Source organism: Tribolium madens, unplaced genomic scaffold, assembly GCF_015345945.1.
Source record: "Tribolium madens isolate multiple individuals breed KSU strain unplaced genomic scaffold, Tmad_KSU_1.1 Scaffold_19;HRSCAF=116;Tcas5.2_LG9, whole genome shotgun sequence".
Lineage (NCBI taxonomy): Eukaryota > Metazoa > Arthropoda > Insecta > Coleoptera > Tenebrionidae > Tribolium > Tribolium madens.
In genome coordinates, this window is record NW_025400983.1 from 16,584,894 (window position 1) to 16,607,575 (window position 22,682).

Here is a 22,682-nt window from a genome sequence, read left to right on the forward strand (position 1 = left end):
AACATTCTTTCTATATCCCCTGCCAGGTCTTCTATCCTCCGAGCTACAGTAACACCAGACAAACTTATTTTGGAGTAAAGTGGTTTCTATAAGGGAGATAACACTTCTGCTGCATCCTCCAAACATTCTTTTATGAATTGACCGTCAGTAAATGGTTTTGACTTACGTACAATTTTTTCTGAAATAATATAGCTTACTTTTAATACTGCCTCACTGTCTTCATTATGTTTGGGGAATGAATGCTGCTGTCGTTAAAGTTGTTTCTTCAGGGACTCCACCTTATCAATACGAAGTTGTCCTTGAAAGTGAGCAAACTTACTTGAATATTTGGAATCGTAATGACGTTTGATATTATATTCCTTGGTTACAGCGACCGATTCATTGCATACGAGGCAAATCGGCTTTTCTTTAACACAAACAAACAAATATAAGTTCGTCCATTTTTCTTGAAATAATCGGCGCTTATCCGTAACTTTGCGTTTTTGACTAGTACTGGCTGCCATCGCACAACACATGCCGTGCCAACGCTCGGCACTGACTGACTAGCTAGCGAACTACGCAACGAATTTCTTAGAAAGTTTGGTATGCATGATGCCGACAGTCGAGTTATTTACAGGCTAGCGGCTAGGATAATAAAGCGACAAAAGAACGTACACAGCTGTGCAGTTTTCACTAATTTCGGCAACCTAAAGGTACTTTTTATAACTTAATTGTAGTCGTTATTGAGAGTGCTGTTGGGGGGCCGCAGAAAACATATCGGCGGGCCGCGGGTTGAAGACCCTTGGCGTAGACCAACAAAACATCTTCAGTTACCACAATCGCACTATTTTTGTTCTGATACTCACTTTTTGAAGTCGTCGTCTTCTCTCTTTCGTACCTTGAAACTGATTTTGCAGCTAATAAAATGGAAGCTACACTGCTGGCTTCCTCAATAATTTCTTTTGGCACATTTGTTTTCGCTTTCGCCAAAACAAATGAAAAGAAAAATAAACATACATGTTCATGGTAACGCTTCCATAGCTTACGACATTTACGACAAATTATTGAGAATTTTTTTCTAATCGAAATTTTAAATTTGTTTAACCTTTTTACAAATGAGAAACAAATAAAATATGTTATTAAAAATGACAAATGTTGAAAGTTTTCAGAAAATAAAGAACAAATTTACTAATCAGTGCAAATAGGCCAACTCTTTATTCTTTATTTTTTTAACAATATTATGCAATACAAGCGATCGGACCCATGCGCGCTAAGTTCCCGTGAGTCATCAGGTTCGTTCTGATCATGAGACGATAGTGATGTAACAGTAGATTTAGGGGTGTTTATGATGGGATGCTAACAAATATAAAACAATACACGCAAGGTAACGGGTTTTACTGGCTCAAGGAGGTAACTGACTCGCCTGTGGCTCGTCAGTTATATCCTCCATTCGCTAGTAAAAACCCTCTTACCTTTCTAGTAATGTTATATACTATTTACGGTTCTAATGATTTCCAATTCCATTAAAAAATTTAATATTTAATAAGATTGTGGGAAACGTTAAGTACTTCTTATTTTTTTGGCGTACAACCTCATTAAAATCCTCAGTGCCGTTGACGAGCAACGTAACCACATATAAGCAAACGCTTCATTTCCAAGTTTGGGTTAAATTAAATGGATAATCTAATTGGGTTTCGGGCCTTTAAAGATGTGGAAGGCCCTACTTCATTTTATGTTACTAAATATTTTAATATTTCAACACCGGAGACGTTGCTTCCACGTGGTGGTTTTATCAGTGAGTGTAATGACAACAGTCGAAATATCTGCCCAACTTGCACACTTTCTGGATTGCACTCTCTTGAATTCCGCATTAAATCAAAAAGTGCTGCAAATATGATGAATTTAAAGATAAAATTTAGAAATGACTACGTTGTACTTCTAAGCGGTATTGGTTCATTTTGCGTATCATAAAATACTGAAAGCCACGAACTTGTTTTGCCAAATATTGTATCAAGTTTAGAGCCGAATTAACTGTAGCAACTAAACCATTATAGGTGGACTTTGACAAGAAGAATTCAATAGGAGCAATTTCCTTCCACAGTTTTTATCCTACCGAATTTATGGAAATGATTTTGCAAACTGAGATAGTAATTTGCATACCTTATAATCATCGCTATTCAATTTAAGACCTGTTGTAGGTGAAGAAGAATTCATGATGTCAGTTATTTTATTAAGGCGCAAACAATCTTACAGTTGACTGTTAGCAGACTGATATCTTTCCATTGCCACCGTAACAGTCTTACTAAAACAACTACAATTAAAATACTACAGAAAATATGATAAAATAATTATTGATGTTTTGTTTCGTATTGGTATATTTGTAGATACTTATGTTTTGTAACTGTTTTCTGGTGTAAATCTATGACTTGGTCTTGTTTGTTACATGTAATCCGACATTTTCGCAAAGCCTTAAGCATTAAGGCTCTTCATCGTAGAAGATAACGGTAAATCCTGAACTGCAGTTGTATGTTTAATTTTTTTGTGTCATACAACATTGCAATTCGTCATTTTTAACCGATTTTCTATGCGTCAGTCGGCTATCACTTTTGCACTCATCGTTGTTCATATCTTCTTCAACGACAGCAAATTTGAAAGGCCGATAGATACGACCCGGGTACCTACTGGTAATAAAGTAATAAATTTTAGAATAGGGCCTCATCGCAGGGTGTAACCCACAAACATGATCGTTTTATTTCGTTAGTTCCAAGCAAAGATATGCATCTGCACCCCTCAAGAAGAGAATTGTTAGTTCATTTCAAAACTTCAATTTTTTAATTATTCATCTATTTAAAAATAAATTAAAAAATTGATAGGTTTAATATAAAGCCACTAAGTCCAATACGTAATCCTAACAAAACTATCGTTAAAGCTTTTGCTACATTTTATTCATACAAGCCATTTAGTTTTTTTTTTTACTTCAAACCTAGGTATTATTTTGTATAGGTGTAACTATTATTATCAAAGGGAAATCTTACTGTAATATGATTTAGTAAAGTATAGTAGGTATGTAATTTTATTTTTGTTATAATTGTTTTAACGTACTTATATGGGGTAAACAATATTAAAGCGAAAGAATTTTGTAAAATATTTATTGTAATAATATTATATATATAATACAAAATTATTTTTTAGTGTCGCAGATGTAACAGAAAAAATATTGTAAGTTTTATTTTATTTAAGTTAAAAGACAATAGTGATGCACAAACCTTTCTGTTCGCGACTTATTGCTGTTCCACTCGTTTTGTGTTTGTTCCACTTGTTTTTGTTGTTCCAATTGTTGTTGTTGTTCCATCCGCGGCCTCTTCCGCTGTCTTTTTGTTCCTGTAATAAAATACTTACTTTAAATCTCTAAAATAATAGCAACACTTTCATCTTGATGCATATTTACTTACGCGCTCTGCCTCTAATTCTTCTCTCAGCTTTCTTAACTCCTCCATTAAAAAAGCCACTTCGGGAGGCCTCGCATCAGCGGCTCCAGAATCCCTACGATCATCTGAAGCCTCCGAAGCGACTTTTGATGAAGCATCGTTTTCTTCGACATGGCTGACAGGAGAATCGATTCGTAAATTTTCTATGTTTATGTCTTGTTGTTCACTCTGTATACATACAACAATAATTGTTAAAATCTAATTCAAATACAAAACATAACACAGCAAACAATATGTTTAATTAAATTGATTTAATAAATCAAATGAAATAAAATGATTTTTTATGGAACTTACCATTATTCCAGAATATGGTGGTAGGTACACTTCAGAAAGTCAAATAATAGAATGACATATTCACTCAACATCCGACATGAATAAATAGCCCCCAACAGTATCCCTCCTACCTGGTGGGACAACAGAAATGATTGGCTAATTGGTTTGCAACAATACACAGATGAAGAAGAGGGGGGGGGGGAAACATTAAAAAAATATATTTATTAAAATATATTATTAAAATTATTTTACAATATTACAATATATAATTATTTTAATTTTAAATTGTAAGGAAACAACTAAACCAAAGATACATATTGTGAGTTAGTTGTCGGCAGAATTTTAGGAACAGCAAACTCTTTATTTTGATTAAAGAAAAACAGTAAATAAAGACTAACCAGCTAAGGCTCTTCATCGTAGAAGATAACGGTAAATCCTGAACTGCAGTTGTATGTTTAATTTTTTTGTGTCATACAACATTGCAATTCGTCATTTTTAACCGATTTTCTATGCGTCAGCCGGCTATCACTGTTGCACTCATCGGTGTTCATATCTCCTTCAACGACAGCYAATTTGAAAGGCCGATAGATACGACCCGGGTACCTACTGGTAATAAAGTAATAAATTTTAGAATAGGGCCTCATCGCAGGGTGTAACCCACAAACATGATCGAGAATTGTTAGTTCATTTCAAAACTTCAATTTTTTAATTATTCATCTATTTAAAAATAAATTAAAAAATTGATAGGTTTAATATAAAGGCACTAAGTCCAATACGTAATCCTAAAAAAACTTGATATTTATATTAATTTCACTGTGCTTAGGAATTATGTGTATTACAAAAAGTTAAAAAAAATAAAAACATTTTGAGAGACAAAAATACTTCACAAAGTACTAATTTTTTGACAATTACTTGTTATCATTTATTACTGTCGATTTGTGACTTGTACTCTCCAATCTAGTGATCGGAAAGCAGGGCACTCTCCGATTTAGCGATCGGAAAGCAGGGTACTCTCCGATCTAGCGACCGGAAAGCAGGAACCTTGTAGGGCTGAATTATTTATTTATTTATTTAGCACTTATCACAGTAACAAATGGAATAAAAAACACTAACGTTACAAGTTACAAGCGGCTGTACTTTACATAGAGCAACTATTTTTTAAACACATTTCAGCATAAGCTGGTAAATAGTGATTGTAATAAAATTGTTTGATTAAAAATTATCTGAATTTCTTCAGGAGTTTTATTAATTACTTTCAAAACATCTTTGCACAACACAACCATAATCACCATCCGCTTCTTCAGTAATTTTTCTTCTGTTTACTAGATTGTTGTCATTATTTTTATTTAATTTTCGTTTTAAATTATTTGCTTTTATTTTTTGTTGTGCATTTACATATTTAGTAGTATAATATCCCGGACTTTTTTGATTTACAGCCTTTTTCAAACTATGTAAATATTTACCTTTAGAATTATATGAAATCAAAGTAGCATTCCCCCGCAATTAGTACTTCAAATTTAAATTTATTTAGAAACAGCAAATAGGAAAATAAGCCTCTTCTCTACCTACATACCTTCAAGCAATAAACAGTATTTTGTTATGAAGACAATAAGTACTACACAGAGAGAACAGTTTTTTACTAGTTAAAGATTTAGCTTAAATGTAAACTAATAATTTTTTAGAATACGGCGGAAGAAACTATTGTTATCAGAGAATAAATAATTTGTTTGGAATTTCTACACAGCATTTCTTGGTTTTTAAGTGATTCTGATTTTATAAAAACTTAATATCTACTTCAATATTATCATTGCAATGTTAATAATAAGAAATATTTATTAACAAGAAAGAAGGATCATTAAAGATTAATAATCTCGCATTAGATATTAAAAAATGTGTTCTTGATAGTTAAGAAGTATATCTTAAAGGGAAAAATATTTTTTAGGTAAAAATATACCGGATTGCTAATCAGTATAGCCACCAGCAGATATATAAACCTAACAAAAAAATAAAATTGTACATATATTATTTAGAACAATTTATTAAGAAAAATAATAAACATATAAAACATCATTAAGTACAAATTATGTATTTAGTACAGCACGGGGACGGGGATGCCAGGACGTCAATCACTGCATTAACACTCATAAATTAAAAAAATAAACTTCAAAATTGAAAAACTTAACCAAAGATGCAGATTTGTACTCTTTAATATGCCGCATCAATTTGAATTGGTCATCAAATTTTGGCACCAGCTGGGGAAGGAAACTCTGAACAAGATCCAGCAAAATATCATATGTCATTCCTTCATCTGAATAAGAAAAACCAAGAAGTAGATAGTTAGATTCCATCAGTTTAACATTAAATATAATTGCTTAATATTTAACAAAAGTTTTTATCGACAATATACTACATTATTTACAAAATGAAATTATTGCAGTTGAAATAACATTATGGAGAATGTAGTTTGCAACAGTCCAAATCAGCCACTGCTCGAATCTATTGATCATAAAAATATTTTTATCTTAATACGCACAGCGTGTTGCAATTAAAAATTTCTGGTGGTGGCTGATCCGGCGATTGTAAATATCATTATACTAACCTTCAAATTTTTGCCACTGCTTCAGCAGCTTTTGGCACTTTTCGTCAAACGTATACCTGCACTCCTCAAAGCACAAATACAACAGAAAAAACAAATGACCATTAAACTATTCGTTCATGGAAAGACTCGTTTGAACAAAGTTGGAGCACATTCACCACACACAACGTGCAACTGCATGTTATGGTGAGCATGCGCGCAATTTTTCCAAGTAATATTTACGTATTTACATTTGAAGTTCCGTTTGTTATATGTTAAGATCTTTATGCTGGTTAAAAAAGAATAAACTGTTGTTGAATAATCGTTTCCATTGGTTATCATGTAAAGAAAATACATTATTGACTAAAGAAAAATTTAAATAGATTTATTAACTATTAAATTATTACTTATTTATTACGATCTATAGTTTACATACTAAATAACAATACCGTAAAGAATATTTTGTTCAATAATAATAAATCAATAACCAATAAAATAATAATGGAAAACCCGACATCTTATTTTCCAATGTTGGTTATTGCTTGAGAACATACATGGATTAGTATTAAACTTTTCTTAGTCAAACTAATCTATCATTTAGCTGTTACTATTCATTTTTCTCAGTGTACTTTTGTAAACTTCATCATATCAGTAACTACCCCTAACGGATAAAAAAACACATAGTAGGTATCCAGTAGGAAAAAAGGCCTTCAAGTTATTCCTAACATTTCTGTATAATAATTAGACTTAATTTTTGGTGAAAAATAGAATTATCTGGTGTAAATACATTGTCTTATTAAATGTATTCATCTTTTACATCAGTTCTTAAAATGACCTAATTTTACAGCTTGTACTTTTAGTTGTTTCCTTATAGATGCGAAACATCCCTTGTAAGGTCATAAATCAGATAAAACCGGTGATGGGGGTCTGCTTAGGGTAAGCTCAGTTTGTTGTGAAAAAGAACTAGGGTTGAGAGAGACAAGACGATTTTCACACTACGAAAGTTAATAATATTTTCCACAAGAGATTTTACAGTTATTAATTATCCGAATGATTTCATTTTTTTTTTCTTAAGGTCTTTGGTACATGTAGGAAGGACATTGTTAGTTTCCATATAAATACTATAATTTTATTATAAAAAATAAGTTAAAAAATATATAAAGAATAAGAATTTAAATTAGGTACATAACAATATCCCTAGAAATATCTAAAATGGTTTCATCAAAAAAATAAAAACCAAAAAATTCCTTATAATAGCCGAGAAAAACCTTTTCGAAAAATGCATTGAAATTCCCTATCTTGGCAAACGATAAGTTAAGCCTTAAAGTGGCAATGGCAGAATGTGGTTGGTTTGCACTGTGTCAGTGACATTTCTTTTGCTTAAGAATCACCCTAAAGCCTGAATGTTATTTTTCACAAATGGTTGCTAAATAAAGACCAACAAATAGTCACCTAGGGTGTTTCTTTGGCCCTTAGGAGTGTGCTCGTCTAAGTTGACAAAACCACAAATCTTCATTGTTTCTTTGTTAAAATACTTTGATGGAGTGATTTTGCATTCGTCAGCCCACAATAGCCCTATGTCTTTCGCACAGCGCATAATTTTAAGTTTTCTCTTTAATAACTTGAAATAGGTCTGGTTTAAAACCGAAATTTGCGTCTATTGTTTTGATATATTTAACAAGAGTAATTTTGCTAGGAATCGGTATGATGTTGTTTCGTAAGTGGGAATACAGTTTGGGACTTTTAGTTTTCATAATAACGCAGGAATAAACCCAATGTAATGTATATCTCGGTTCTTTTAGTTCCTGCGGCAAGGCAGGTATTAACGAGTCTCTTCTGTTCTTCAGGCAATGTTTCGATTTTTTTTTATTTTGTTAAATAGTTGTTTTCACGTTTTAACTTTAAATCCTTTAGTTTTATATTAGTGTTGTAGTTTGTTTGATAAAAAAAAATATTTTTGTATTATATTTGCTTTTATTTACTAGGACTAAATGTTTTTCTAAGTTAAAAATATTTGTGTACGCAGTATTGTCTCGTATTTTTCATTCCTTCTTATTGATGTGAATGTAACTTTAAATCCTTATGTTTTAAATTAGTGTTCTAGTTTCTTTGATAAAAAAATATTTTTGTATTATATTTGTGCTTTAATGTAATACTGCTTTTATTTACTAGGACTAAAAGTTTTTCTAAGTTATTAATATTTGTGTACGCAGAATTGTCTTGTATTTTTCTTTCCTCCTCACTGATGTGAATGTAAACTTCTAAATTTCTGTTTAAACAGACAGAGCGCTCAACTTCTGATTAAGGTGGTGTAGCAGTTTTTAGGTTTAAAAAAGTTATGTACCTCTTTGGTTTTAACCATATTCCACTCATCGGGGAGGAAAACAGGTCAAACAGGGATGAGTTCGCCATCTTATTGAAGGACTCATTTAGGATTTTTGGTTGACTTTGAGTTCTACAAAAAAGTAAAAACCATGTATTTGCAATTTTTACGCAATATTACATTGTTAAAACCTTTAAAATTACATGTTTCAATTTGTATACAAAGGTAGTAAAATTGTACGTATGTAGGTGTTTATAAGGAAAAAAATTTCTTTCTTCAATTCAAAGCAATGTAATAAACTGTAAATTGTTTGTGTTTTTGTTTTTTTTATTCTGATGAAATAAATTTGGTTATTTTAACCAAATAATAATATGCCCCATAAATTATATATTTTCGGAAATCACCTATCAGACCGCATTAAATGCCGTCTTTAAATTGGCGTATAAATGTCATGTGTCAAAATAACGATAGTCAACTGTTTTTTTTTTTAAATAGGACGGTATATGTTTGGATACATATTTTAATAGAACACGTTTTTCTGAATACGTGTATGCACAATTATTTTATTTTTTGAGACAAGTGTTTTTTAACAAATAAACATGCTATGACTTGTAAAAATAAATAATAAAGAAATTTAATGAATAATAGTATTTTTTTCATGACATAAAAATGACATTTAGAGTACTGTCATTTGTGAACGAAATAAGTATGTATTCAAGAAGTGCTACACCGAGCACAAATATGTTTGGAAACAGATGGCGCTCACTGCCCGCATTTAATAGAATAAGTTAACTTATTTTCTGCACGGATTCCACAAATTACAAAATAAAAACGTTTTGGTTTATGTTTTTTTTATTGCGTTAAGAAAACATTCATAAATGACAGTACTCTAAAAGTCATTTTTTATATCATGACAAAAAGTACTATTATTCATTAATTTTCCTTATTATTTATTTTTACATGACAGAGCATGTTTATTCATTAAAAAAAATTTTTGTCACAAAAAATGTTCTATTAAAATATGTAACCAAACAGAACTTTTTGACTAAAAACAAGAGCAAACTAGTTAAATAGTCGTCTATTAAGGTAAACCATTTTTTGTATGTCTGATTCACTGATAACTGAACTAGCTGATGTTACTGCTTTAGACCTTCGTTTAGATAATTGAGGATGTCTTCTTAGAAATCCTTTAAAACATTCTGTGCCCGGAGTGTTTTCGTGGTACTTGGTCTAGAAACTCTTCAACAATTGCAGCAATATCTTTTTAACGTCTTGGGAATCTTTTTTTGACAAGTAGTAATCCAAGTAACTAGAATTTCTTCTTCTTCTGTTAGTACAGGTTTTGGTCCTTGAGTAGTTTTCGTAAATCGGTCACTTAAGCGGAAAATAGTCGTCCTGTGAATACCAAATACTTTTGAAGCTTTTTTAGACATTCCATTTCTTACGGCGTTTAGGGCCAAATATTCTTTCGAATCTTTTAGTTTTGTAGACATGATTTTTTACCATCAAAAATGTTAGTTATGGTCACCCTTAATAACAGTTATTGACGCGTGCCCAACTGTGGTGTCAGCAAGTGTTCTAAACATTAAGGATTTCGTAATTATGTAAAAAAAGAGAGCAAAATGTGAAAATAAGTGTTTAAAAGCGAAAAACCGACATGACAATAAGAGCTATGTATAGTTATTGACACGCAGGTGTCAATAACTGTTGGGATATTTAATATTCTTAAATGAAAACGATTAAATCTATGTAGAGTGTTTACGGTCTTGGAGTTGAAAATTGATGTAGTAATAGAAGAATACAAAAATCCTGTAACAGAAAAAAACTCACACATTCTTTATTATTAAGAATGTTATTTAACTCCAAAAAATTGGTATACGGTTTGAGGTTTGAGGGTCACTGGAATTATTTCCTTGTTCACAGAGAATTGTTGCAACAAATAAAAAAATTGTATCTGTGACAATGAAAGAGAAAAGTCACTTCATAGTTTTGACACTGTCATCATTTGATTTGCGTTTGCTTTAGTTTTTAGCAAAATTCGAAGGTCTTCTGTTCCAATAGGTTTGATTCGTTTTTCTTATTTTTTTCCAATTTTATGAGCATGGATGACAAATAATATTAAAATAATAAATAGGTTGTCGTGATTATGAATTACGGTGAAACAGCTACTAATCATACTAATGGCCATTCTTGCAGCCGAAGCAGCAATTCTCAAACGAATAATATAAAATGAATAATTTTGGTCCTGAAATAATTCAATGCTGTAACCGTTCATTCAGCATTACAACATTTATTTATAAAAAGTAGATATAAAAAACAGAAATCACTATAACCATATTCTTTAAATAAATGATGATGTTAACCTTACTTTTTTAGTGACAAATTTCGTTCTTTTATATGTTAGGCTCTTTTCACATTTAAAGAGCAATTTACACAATCATGGCTTATGTTATGCCAATTTTAAAGAAATGGTTTATATGCTGTAAAGTGTTTAGAACAAAATGCAGGACTGGGTTTAGGAAATACCTTTTTCAACAAATAGAATATGGAAAACGCTTTACGAGCAGCTCTTGTGCATTGAATGCTCCACGACAATTTGTTGTCTACCACAACTCCTAGATCTAATTGATTATCAACCACTTTTATGTTTACGTTGTTTAGTTTGTTTTCGGGTTATTTGTACCAAGATGCATAACCGAACACTTATTGACATTAATAGGTAGTGCCAATTTGCTACACCAGCTATCAACAATATTTAATACGTTTTGTAAATTACCGTTTAAAGGATTGGGAAAGATTTTTAAATCATCTGCGTATGCAAGGTGAGAGCAAGTAAGTGAATTTAAGTGTAAATAACATACAACAGTGGCCCCAACACAGACCGTTGTGGTACACACCACTTCTTACTGGTTCAACTGGTTGAGAAGTAGAAGAGTGTCCAGCTCTGACTACAAATGTTCGATCACTCAAAAAAGATTTAGCCCAATTTAGAAATTTCCCATTAACACCAAAAATGTTTAATTGTAAATTATCAAACTATTTACGAGGCACTCTGTCAAATGTTTTGCTAAAATCCAAAAAACAATGTCTAGCTTTTCACCTGTGTCCAGAATTTTACTCCATTGACTGCATGCAGACAATAAATTTGCAGATTGTAGAACGACTGCGTAGAAACCCTTGTTGTGTGTCTGCAATAAAATTCCGACGACTTAAACATTTGAAGATATTTCTTGCTATAAGAGGTTTCGAAGATTTTAACAAGTTGGTTTTTTATAAAATTGGGAAATAAGCCATCTGGACCTGCTGCACTGATATCAGACAGTTTCGAAATAGTTTTAAGAAGCATGTCTTTATCTAGCGTAACAGTTGAGAGAGCGTCACTGGTAGTCATGTTTGAATTACTGTTAGAAACGTTCAAAAAACGAAAACTTCTAGGATGTGCAAAACTTCCGGAAAAAAACAGACGACAATACGTTGGCAGTGTCAGAATCATTATAGCACAATAAACCTGCGCTATTTCGAACCACTAGAATTGATATCGAGACGCTACGTGCTTACGCAGATAACTATAAAAAGCCTTTGATTAATTTAAAAGACTTTGTTTATAAAATATACAAGTTATAAATGTTAAACCTTTTTAATGCTTTTAGACTTAAATACATATCTAAAGACTGGGTTATGGTTCTTGTAACCCTTCATACATAACTCCCACGTCCTGAGCTGTACCCCAGAACTTAAGATATTCAAAAATTATACCTAATATTTCTGAATTCTTATAAAGTTCTGTGCTATGCCGTTGTGAGCCAGTTTTTGTCATACGTTCTCTTTATGAAAGATATAAATTACCGTTTAGAATATTTTAAAGATCCTTTATTTTGCTATTAAATTAAACCCAGCAGTGTTCAGCTCAGGTCAGGTATAAGCCTGAGAACCATAAAAAGAACACAAACAGGAACAATTTATTTTTTCTTCTAATGTTTTTACAATACATCCCGACAATATTGCAATTGATGCCGACATTATCCTAAAGTCTGTATCATTTCCATCGACTCGTAAACTTTTAATGTTTTCTTCTATGGAATCAGGTAATCGTATTAGTACCTTTTGTTTCCTATGTGACCTACATCTGAAATTGTGAGTGGTGGACTTATATGACTTGTGAATGATGTATTGCTAGATCTGTTTGCTGATGGTGCAGTATGTATTATACTAGATCGACGAATTTGTCTAATAATAAAAAGCAGTTTTAGCATCATCATGAACAGCATCAGAACTGAAAGATCTTGTTAATACAAAATAACAATTATTTTCATTTAATAAATATTTCACACAGTCACTAGTACTTTGTGCGGTAAATAAAGGGTGATTGATTTTGAGGTGAACATAAACACAATTTAACACAACACAAACTTTTATTTCAAACACGACGCGTTTCAACCACAAAGTGGTCATCTTCAGGTGAGAATAAAACTGAAAGGTCATGTGATATCACACCCCTAGACTTTTTTTGGGGCCATGTAAAGCAAGTGTTTGATGTTTGATAACTTTTTTTTTGCGACTCTCCAATTTTTTTAAGAATGTTGACTTTTTCCGTAGTTTGTGGAATCGTAATTACATTTTAAAACAAAAATTAAAATTACTCATCGCTTTGCAGGGTGCAGGGGTCCGGAATATTACAGTATATTATCAAGTTTCTCGTTTAATAAAATTTCATAAAACTTTTTAACATCTGTAACATATTCTGTTGCACCCATATTTTGTCTTTGCCCAAATTTACCCCATAAGGAATTTAAGCATATTGTCGCAACAGCCCTCTTTCCAGGATTATTTTCTATTTTACCCAATTCAATACTTAGATTTTCTTTTACAGCTTTTCTATATTCTTCTTCTGATTCAAAATCATCCTGCCAAGGGCTTGTTTCTAATTTAATTTTCATAAACGCTTTCACATATCCTTTAAATAAATTTGATGATTTTTCGTAAAAATGCCAAACCTCATCAATAGTTATTATTTTGTAACCCTTTTCAATTGCTTTTTTTACTTCGTTGGTACACCAGGTTCCTCTGATAATTCTTTGAGATTCCGTATGAGTACATTTATCTTTTTGATTATTTAATTTTGCGCACAATTGACATAATGGAAATGTTAGTTTTTCATCACCAGATTTGGTTTTATTCTTAACAGGTAAAACGGGGTGATACAAACCTTTTGATGCTAAAATTGCACATTTTATTAAACCATACCAATCTGAATTATACGTACGAGGTTTGAATATTTTAGTAAGATGTCCAACTGGATAATCATCGTAACATTGTACTGTTGGATATAAACTGCAAATATCTATATACATATTTCATTTTTTGCCCCTTAAACGCGCAATTTTGTTGCATTCGTTCTTCCTCCAAAGAATGCGTTTCTAGGATTAAGTTCTTCCAATTCCTTAATTTCTTCTTCAATTTGTTTCATTTCTTTCTTATATTCTTTTGACTTCGTCCACTCACATTCCCACATTTCTATTAAGTTATAACCAGCTTTTTTTAATTTCTCGCTTCTTTCTATTGTTTTCTCATAAAGATCTTCCATAGTTGTTTRATTCTTATTATTAWTAAAATCMGAACTATAYCATTTAGTACAACCATGCCAAAAACASCRGTGATATTGGTAAACAGTATTGGATTTTTTATCAAATCTGTCAACTTTTGATCCACATATTTTCACTTCACCATTGTTTAATGCGTGTTTTATATTTGGATTATGAAAACTATTTAACCATGAAATTGATTGTTGAGAATATTGATCTTTTTTCGGATTATCAACAACAGCTATTGTATCTTTCTTAATATATTTTGATCTATATATAGCCAAGCAAACACCTGCAATAGTAATATATCTAAAAGGATCTATAGTCCAATTATTTTTTAATTTATTTCGAAATATATCAACATAATGAGACAATCTAACTCTATCACCTACCTCAAATTTAAGTTTTTTATTTGTAATAGAGTAATTATAAACAGAAGTTAATAATAATTTTTCGTTATTTTTATTTACTTGAGATGGTTTCATTTTAATTGTACTATGAATTGTGTTGTTATAATTTTTTATTACTGTAGGTAAAGCATCTAACCAGGCTCCTGTTTTAAATAATATTGGTTTCATTTTTTCACCAAAATTTCTATTATATCTTTCAACAATGGAAGCTTTATTTGCAGTACCTGTGCTATATAATGTTCTAAAACCATTTCTTTAAAAATTTTGCTAAAGATACCTCTTTCTTTATCACAATGAATATACAGGGTGCGCCGCTTTTTCTTCGATCTGATACAGATTAACAAACCGATAAATGAATTTTAGAGCTTGAAAACTAGTGTGTTATCTTTATGAAACAAAGAAGCAAATGAGAGTGAGAGACCAGAAAAACATGAAGAAGTACGCAAGTCTCTTTATTTACTTTAATGCAAAATTAACAGAAAAATGTACTTTTTAGAAAGGGAGTCACGTTATGTTGAAATTAGTTGATATTATTGACAAACCACATAATTCCTCGAAAGACAAGCCCACAAATTCACCGAAAAGCGTTGCTGAAATGCCCTCGGAATTAAAACATTTGGATTTTACTTTCCAGCAGCAAAAATGCTCATTTTTCGTACTAAACACCAACACCGCAACATTCTTCTGGATTTTTTAATGAAAAAGCAGCCAAGGGGTTATAATAGTAAGCTCATGTTAGTGGAAGAAAGCAACAATAAATTTTGAGGTTAGAATTTCTCTCCTGGACAAAAATGCCTAAATACGAGAGTAAAACTACAATTTTAATATTAAAATTAGTAACCTTTCTTATAGAAAGTACATCTTTCTGTTAATTTTGCATTAAAGTAGATAAAGAAACTTTCGTACTTCTTCATGTTTTCCTGGTCTCTCACTCTCATTTGCTTCTTTGTTTCATAAAGATAACGCACTAGTTTTCAAGCTCTAAAATTCATTTATCGGTTTGTTAATCTGTATCAGATCGAAGAAAAAGTTGAGAAGGAACAATACCTGTGAAGAAGTCGGTTCATCAGGAATTTCCAGAATGTTTCAAAATAATTTTTGATAATTGTTGATAATAATTAACGATTCTGTCTCATTATACTCGTGTATAATGCGACGTGTATATGCGAGAAAAATACTGCAAACTAGCAGGTAATGTCACCCACAAATTAATAAATGTCAAACTAAAAATTCCAGTAGACCAGCTATTTAATGAAAATTCTGGGCAAATTGGTATTATTTTCGTAACCTAGCAACGGATATAATTTTTCAAGCACACCTTGAGGTGCCCTTCTGGGATTGGTGGATTTAAGAGTCTAATAACTCTCTTATACAAGCAAAAATTACTTCTTCGGCTGCATTTTTTGGCGACCTATTGCCGCCGGCATTTGACATTTTTCTCTGGGGCGCGAGTTCTGGCGCACCCTGTATATTGGTATTATACCAGAAGATTTAATAATTGAAATAAAAGCATTTGCTAATTCAATACCTGATTTAGTTTTGATTGGTACGGACCATACATATTTTGAAAATATATCTATGACATTCTTACTCCAATATAACCATTGTTTAATTTTTTTGGTTTTTTAAAGTCACTATTATTTTTATCATATTCGCTTTTAAATCTGGGTCTTCTACTTTTTTTTCTGATCTATAGAAAAAATATAAGTCAGTTTAATAAGTGTTACCTATTCCTACTTGAATAGTTTTTCTGGTTGGATACCTTTTTCTTGTTGGTTTAAATAATTCTTTAATTTCTATATCTTCTGGTGATTTTGATATATTATTTTTTTCTGATTTACAAATTGTACAAATGGATTTTCTGAACCATTTTTTTCGCTTTTTAATAAATTCTGGTTTCCCTATACTTTTCGTTTAGATTTTACATTTTCTACAATAATCCACTTATTTTACAAATTTCTTGGACTAGTGCGTAGCATGTGAATAGGTAAAGTATTTATTTCTGAAGTGTATACCGTTTGGGCATACACCAAATTTTCCTATACCTTAAAACGGGGGGTTTCACGATTTTTTCTGCTTTTCTGTTTACCATTAAAAATCGGGGTGTTTTCCTTAAAAAAAGCTGTGTGCCCAGTGGACCCACTTACTACTAATTAGAGAGAAAACACATTTCGATAGAGCATTGGAAACGTAGTAGCAAAGGTTTCGTATAGTAATTATTAAATTACGATTTAGGGCCGGTTGATACATAGACGCGTCATTACCTTTATTGCAATCAAACGTTAGATTAACTGCACAGGTGACCAAATTGAACCAACGAAATACTCAGATTCACGGGTTCATCGCACTTTTACTCAGTTTTACAAACTTTTAACACAAATTAATTTCTAATTCGCCTTCTATCTATAAATCGGCCCAGTGGATTAATGTAAATATAAAAATAACGTATGTCATTAGTTTTAAATATGCTTTTATTTTGTTCGAAAAATAATGTACATATATTTATATTATTTTAAGCATTTTTCCCCACTCAAAATAATAAAAATGTGATTCGAAAATGATATTTCAATCTTCATAAACTGTTAATTTGATTACGTTTAATAAAATAAATAAATAGGTATTTTTATTACTGCTTTTTTTAAATATATTCCTCCAATAAATTCCACATTATTAATTTGATCTGGTTTTATAGGCCTTCCTGAAGTACCCGAGTCTACGTAAAAATGTCGTTCCTGTACTCTTTCAAAATGAAAAAACTGAACCCCGTCCTATTGCAAGCCCGCAAGCCCAAATGAATCCCGTCTTGTTGCAAACCCAAAAGAACCACGTCCTATTGTAACCCTAAATGAACCCCGTCCTATTGCAAGCCCAAATAAAAGAGAGATCGACCCAATTAAAAAGACTTAAAACTGAAGGCCATCTGTACAATATAGCCTCTGTTGATACCCTAACACTCCCTCCCAGCTGGTCTCAAATTATTCCTATCCAAAGTAATATTATTGTCTTTGAAAATTTTACATTAGGCCCAAATTCTAAAAGTCAGTGGCATATTGTCCTTTTAAAGAAATTTCAATTGACAAATATGATGAAATTATTTTCAAATGCCTTGGGAAAACAATTACATTTACCAAGCAAAAAATAAGTACCACTGTTTTATTAAAAGAACTGATTCAAAATTTTGACAAAAGTAGGATTTGCGAGGGTACAAAAGTAAGTTATAGTGATACTAAAAATAGTATGCGCGATATTCGAGGCGATTTGCGACACAAGCAGTGCCCAATGGTTATCAAGAAAAATATGATGGTGTGTTATTTTTGTCCAAAGGAAAGAAAATACAAGAAACTTGCTATTCACCTACAAAAAAAATAATCTGCGACAAAAGTTTGCAGTACTCCGCCAATAAACAACGAAATGAAACTGCCAAGATTCACCGACATAAAAAAAATTAGCACATTAAATAAAATGATAAAGAAATATGAACATAGGGCACAAAATGAAAGTTCCTGGGAAATCACTTTGGATAAACAACCCAATGTTACAGCAAATGAAAAAATTGCGGTAAAAGAAATTATGTCTGCTGCGGCACACAAACTTAAAGGGAGACGTTATTCGGACCATTGGGTTTTGTTGTGCATTTTAATGCATGCACATTAGATCACCTGGTGGATACAACTTTTTAAGAAATATGCAAATATTACCCTTACCGACATCAAAAACGCTAAGAAATTATTTAAAACTTATTGATAGAAAATGCGGTTTTGACGAAAAAATATTTGGCTTATTCAAACTCAATATTCTTAAAAAAAACAGAATTTCAAAGACATGGAATTTTGATGTTTGACGAAATTCAAGTGCGGGAAAGTGTAAGCGTCAATTCGAAGAAACTGACTTACGTTGGTCTCTCTGATTTTGGAAATGATATGCTCGAAAAGCACGGATTGGATTTCAACGAGAAAGCAACTCATGCTCTAGTTTTCATGTTTCAATCTTTAGCAGACCGATATACTCAACCTATTGGTGTTTTTGCTTCCAAAGGGCCAGTTGATGGTACAATTTTGATTTTACTCTTTCTATCTATTTTTTGATTTCTTTTGAAGGTACTACTTTAGCTCAGTTAATAATTAAGGCCGTAGTATTACTCGAAAAAGCAGGTGCCTATGTGCATGCTTTTATCGCAGACGGGGCGCTAACGAATAGAATGGCTTGAAGTATGTTAGGAATTGATGGGCGAAAAAACTCATTAAAGAATTCTTTTGAACATCCACTAGTTCCCGAAAGGAAAATTTTTGCATTTTCAAATACTCCTCACTTAATTAAGTGCATTAGAAACCGATTATACAACGAGAAAATTCTTCAAGTAAGTAAAGCAAGAATTTCACTCATCTTTCACAACACAAGAGGCAATGAAATTCAAATTGATAACCAGTCGTGTTTAAAAATAAAATAACGAAGACCTTACTTTTGAATACAACTATAAATTATATAATAAATTATTCAGGTTACTGATGCTGAGGAAGGATTTGTACAATGGGAGCATTTTAGAGCACTTCATGAAGCAGACATTAAACTTCCTGGAAACTTAAGAGTTTGCCCTACAATTACTACCAATCATTTTAATTTAAACTCCATTCAGAAAATGCGCGTAAAGTTGCCTACTCAGGTAATTTAAAATAATGATGCTATATAAATAACAATAACACAACAACAAAACAAGAATAACACGTACAATAACAAACAAGAATACATACAGTAACAAAATAAAAACGTCCTTAATATAATATTGTACTTAAGGTCTTCAGCAAGTCAATGGCAGATGGCTTGAAGTTCTATGCATCCCATAACATACCTGGACTTACAAACTGTGATGCTACAATCGCATTTTGTGAACAAATCAATGATATGTTTGATGCACTTAATCGTAAAATTCCTTTGTGTGCCCTTAAGTCGAACTCTAATGATTTTAAGGTCAGTACAAACACAAAAACAAAACAAAACTGATCAAAACAGAAACCAATTTTAAGATTTTAAAATCATTCATCGAGTGGCTAGATTGTTGGGAAAACAAGGTGGAAAGTGGAAATATTTCTCCAAAAGGGTTTTTATCAAAAAACACTTCGTAAGGGTTATGAATTACTTTGCATTCGGCAACAGAGTTGTGCAATTATTTAAAAGAAAAATACAATTTTTCATATTTATTAACCGGGAAAATTAACCAAGATTTATTAGAGGTATACTGCATGGATATTGTATTAATTTATTTGTGTGAAACTTTTCTCTTTCAGAAATTTTTTGGAATTATAAGACAAGCTGGTGGACAAAATGACCATCCTGCAACACCCACCTTCTTACAATTGTATAAACTTCTATCGGTGTATTCCGTTCTAAAACCTCCGAAATCTGGAAATTGCACAGTTAGAACAGACCTTCCTCCATCGACTAATTTAATATCTATAGAGGACATAAAAAATATTTATAATAACGAAGCTGTAAATGCACCAAAGATTCTTAAAGAAAAACTCGATGGGATAATAGTAACAACAGAATGGTAACCTGATGATATTGTAGAAGGCGATATTTCTTATGCAGAAACTATTGACTGTGTAATTTATTATGTTACCGGATATCTTTGTAAGCAAGTGAAAAAGCATATGAAATGTAACACATGTTTACAAAGTATTACGAGGGAGAACGAATATTCGCGAGAAAATGTTGCACAACTGACAAATTTAAAAACCTACGGCGGTTTGATACACCCGAATATGACATTCTTCAAATTCATAGTGAAAGTGGAAGAAATTTTTTCACGGTTTGCCAACGACGGCGACGTTTTTGAGAAAACCCTGGACTTCATGCTAGACAACATTTCATTTACATTTCCTTGTGAAGAACACAAACATGAAGTTATGGTTTTTATTATTAGGTATTACCTTTGCATGAATATGCGCCAGCATACCAGGGCTCATAACCAAGAATTAGCCAAATTAAATTCAGACAAAAAGAAAAAATCTAAATTTTGCTTGTCATAAATCTAGGTACAATCAGCGTAGAAAAGATTAAAGCCATAAACCACAACAATAAATGTCATATCTTATTCAACAGTATATTTAATTTGAAGTGAAGCTCAGTTACCGATTTTACTTTCAATTTATTAAATAACAGATTATTTAAAAAAAAATCATCTTTTCTACTCTGATTGTACATTTAACGACTAGGGTAAAGTTCGTCTAAAGATATAGCGATTTTATGGTCTTTAAGGGCATTTAACTTTGCGGCTCGTTTTATGTTGGAATTGTAAAACCCTCATAGTGATTAGTACGTGGTAGTTGTAAAATAGCTACATCTTTGTACGAATTTTTTAGTAGGGTTCTATGACATATGTGTATCATTCTAAGTAATATTTTTGTTATGTTCTTTTCACAAATGAGTCCTCTTGTCTTGTATATCAAGTTTCTAAAAATGTACCTATTTATACCTTTACTCTGTTTACAAAGTTCACACTTACCACAAAAACAGACCCTGAACAGATCCTGAACTTGTGTTCATTGTGACTGTTGTTTATTTCTTCATTATTCAAACAATTTTGCCCTAGGGAGATCTGACCCAGTGAAAATAAGAGAAAAATCTTGTAAGATTACCTTCTCAAAATCCACCACAACTCTTCTAAAATTTAGCACTAACGTTTATCCCTACATTATTTGTTAGGATTAGACAACTGCAAAATAACTTATGTATAAAATCAATAATGACTTAATGACGATAATTTAATCACTGATATGACTAGAATGTCTATAACAGAATCGAGTAAGAGGTACACGGGACTTTTCTACTATAATTCTGTTACTTTTTATAAATTCCTTTTTGTACGTTGTAATAAAATTTTAGATTTAGTATTTGTTTGGTATTAGAAATATGTGTAGCATATTTTCCAAACAATTAGTCAGTTATAAAGTGTAAAAATTCATTGAATAAACGTTATGATGTGTCGGTGTTTTATTTAAAAGAACCGCCAAAAATAGACCAGTGATATAATACGCCCAGATAAATGGATCAAAAGTGGAAACAAAGTGTTTGTTTTGTTGCTATAGGAATGTTGACTTCAAAGCGTATATAAAGGAGAACGGGCCGCCACACCGACGCCTCAGCAGCGTCTTTGTCCCTTGTAACCATAGATATAAGTTTTAAACTGTAAAACCAAACAATAAACGATTGTTAAATTGGAATTGGCCACACCGGCAGATTCACTTGAGTCTCCTTCCGGACATCTTCGGACGAAATCACCAGGACCTCTCTTGGTGGAATAACTTCAGGACGGCTTCTGAAGGATTGTACTCTTTGGACATCTTCAAAGAATACGGTCGACGGGACCTTCTTCCGTCGTTAAACCACACCTGCCTCAGGACAGTTTCTGGGAGCCGAGTTCACCTCTGAACACGGGCCACGGGATCCCTTCCGTGGTAAGGGCTTAACATCTGGGACAGTTTCCAGGTGGTATAATTTCTTGGACCTCTTCAGGAAAAGCAATCGACGGGACTTCTCCCCTCAAATTCACCCACGGAGGACGTCTTCTCCAAGGGCTAGGGTTCACTAGGTCCAAGTTAGATTTTGTTTTGTAAAGTTTGTTATTTTATCTGTTGTTACTGTTGTTATGGTTACTAAATAAATTTCTCTTTTCAATCACCTGTGTTTAATTCAATCGAACCTCCCCATTCCTCTCCACTGTATAAAAGCTGGCCGGAAAGGCATTCTTATGTAGTGTAAACCTGGAGAACATCTCCAAATGGTTCTTTTCCAACTTTTAGGAAAAAGTTGGTGGCGCCCGGTTTAAATAAGTAAAATAGTAAATAAAAGAAAACACATTACAACGTAAAAACAGTCAAGTTTTTTGTCTTTACATTCGTCAATAGGGTCCACTTACGTAACTTTAAAAAACTTGTAAAATTAAATTTACTTACCAACATTATTTTTAATTTATTCTTTAACCATAACCTTTTCTCCAGGTCTTTTTTGAAGGTCCTGTATTATCACAGGTAGCAGGATAGCATGAACGTTATC

General features: G+C 32.0%; 1 protein-coding gene and 1 pseudogene across 1 annotated transcript; both read left to right on the forward strand.

Annotated features, from left to right (window-relative positions):
• Window positions 1-235: 235 nt before the first annotated feature.
• LOC123011865 lies at window positions 236-19,039 on the forward strand. The gene is made up of 3 exons (XM_044409552.1): window positions 236-305; window positions 18,441-18,677; window positions 18,728-19,039. Exons 1-3 carry the CDS (start codon window positions 236-238, stop codon window positions 18,835-18,837), a joined length of 417 nt encoding a protein of 138 aa, XP_044265487.1. The 3' UTR covers window positions 18,838-19,039.
• A 786-nt stretch (window positions 19,040-19,825) lies between these two features.
• LOC123015714 lies at window positions 19,826-21,432 on the forward strand (annotated as a pseudogene).
• Window positions 21,433-22,682: the final 1,250 nt, after the last annotated feature.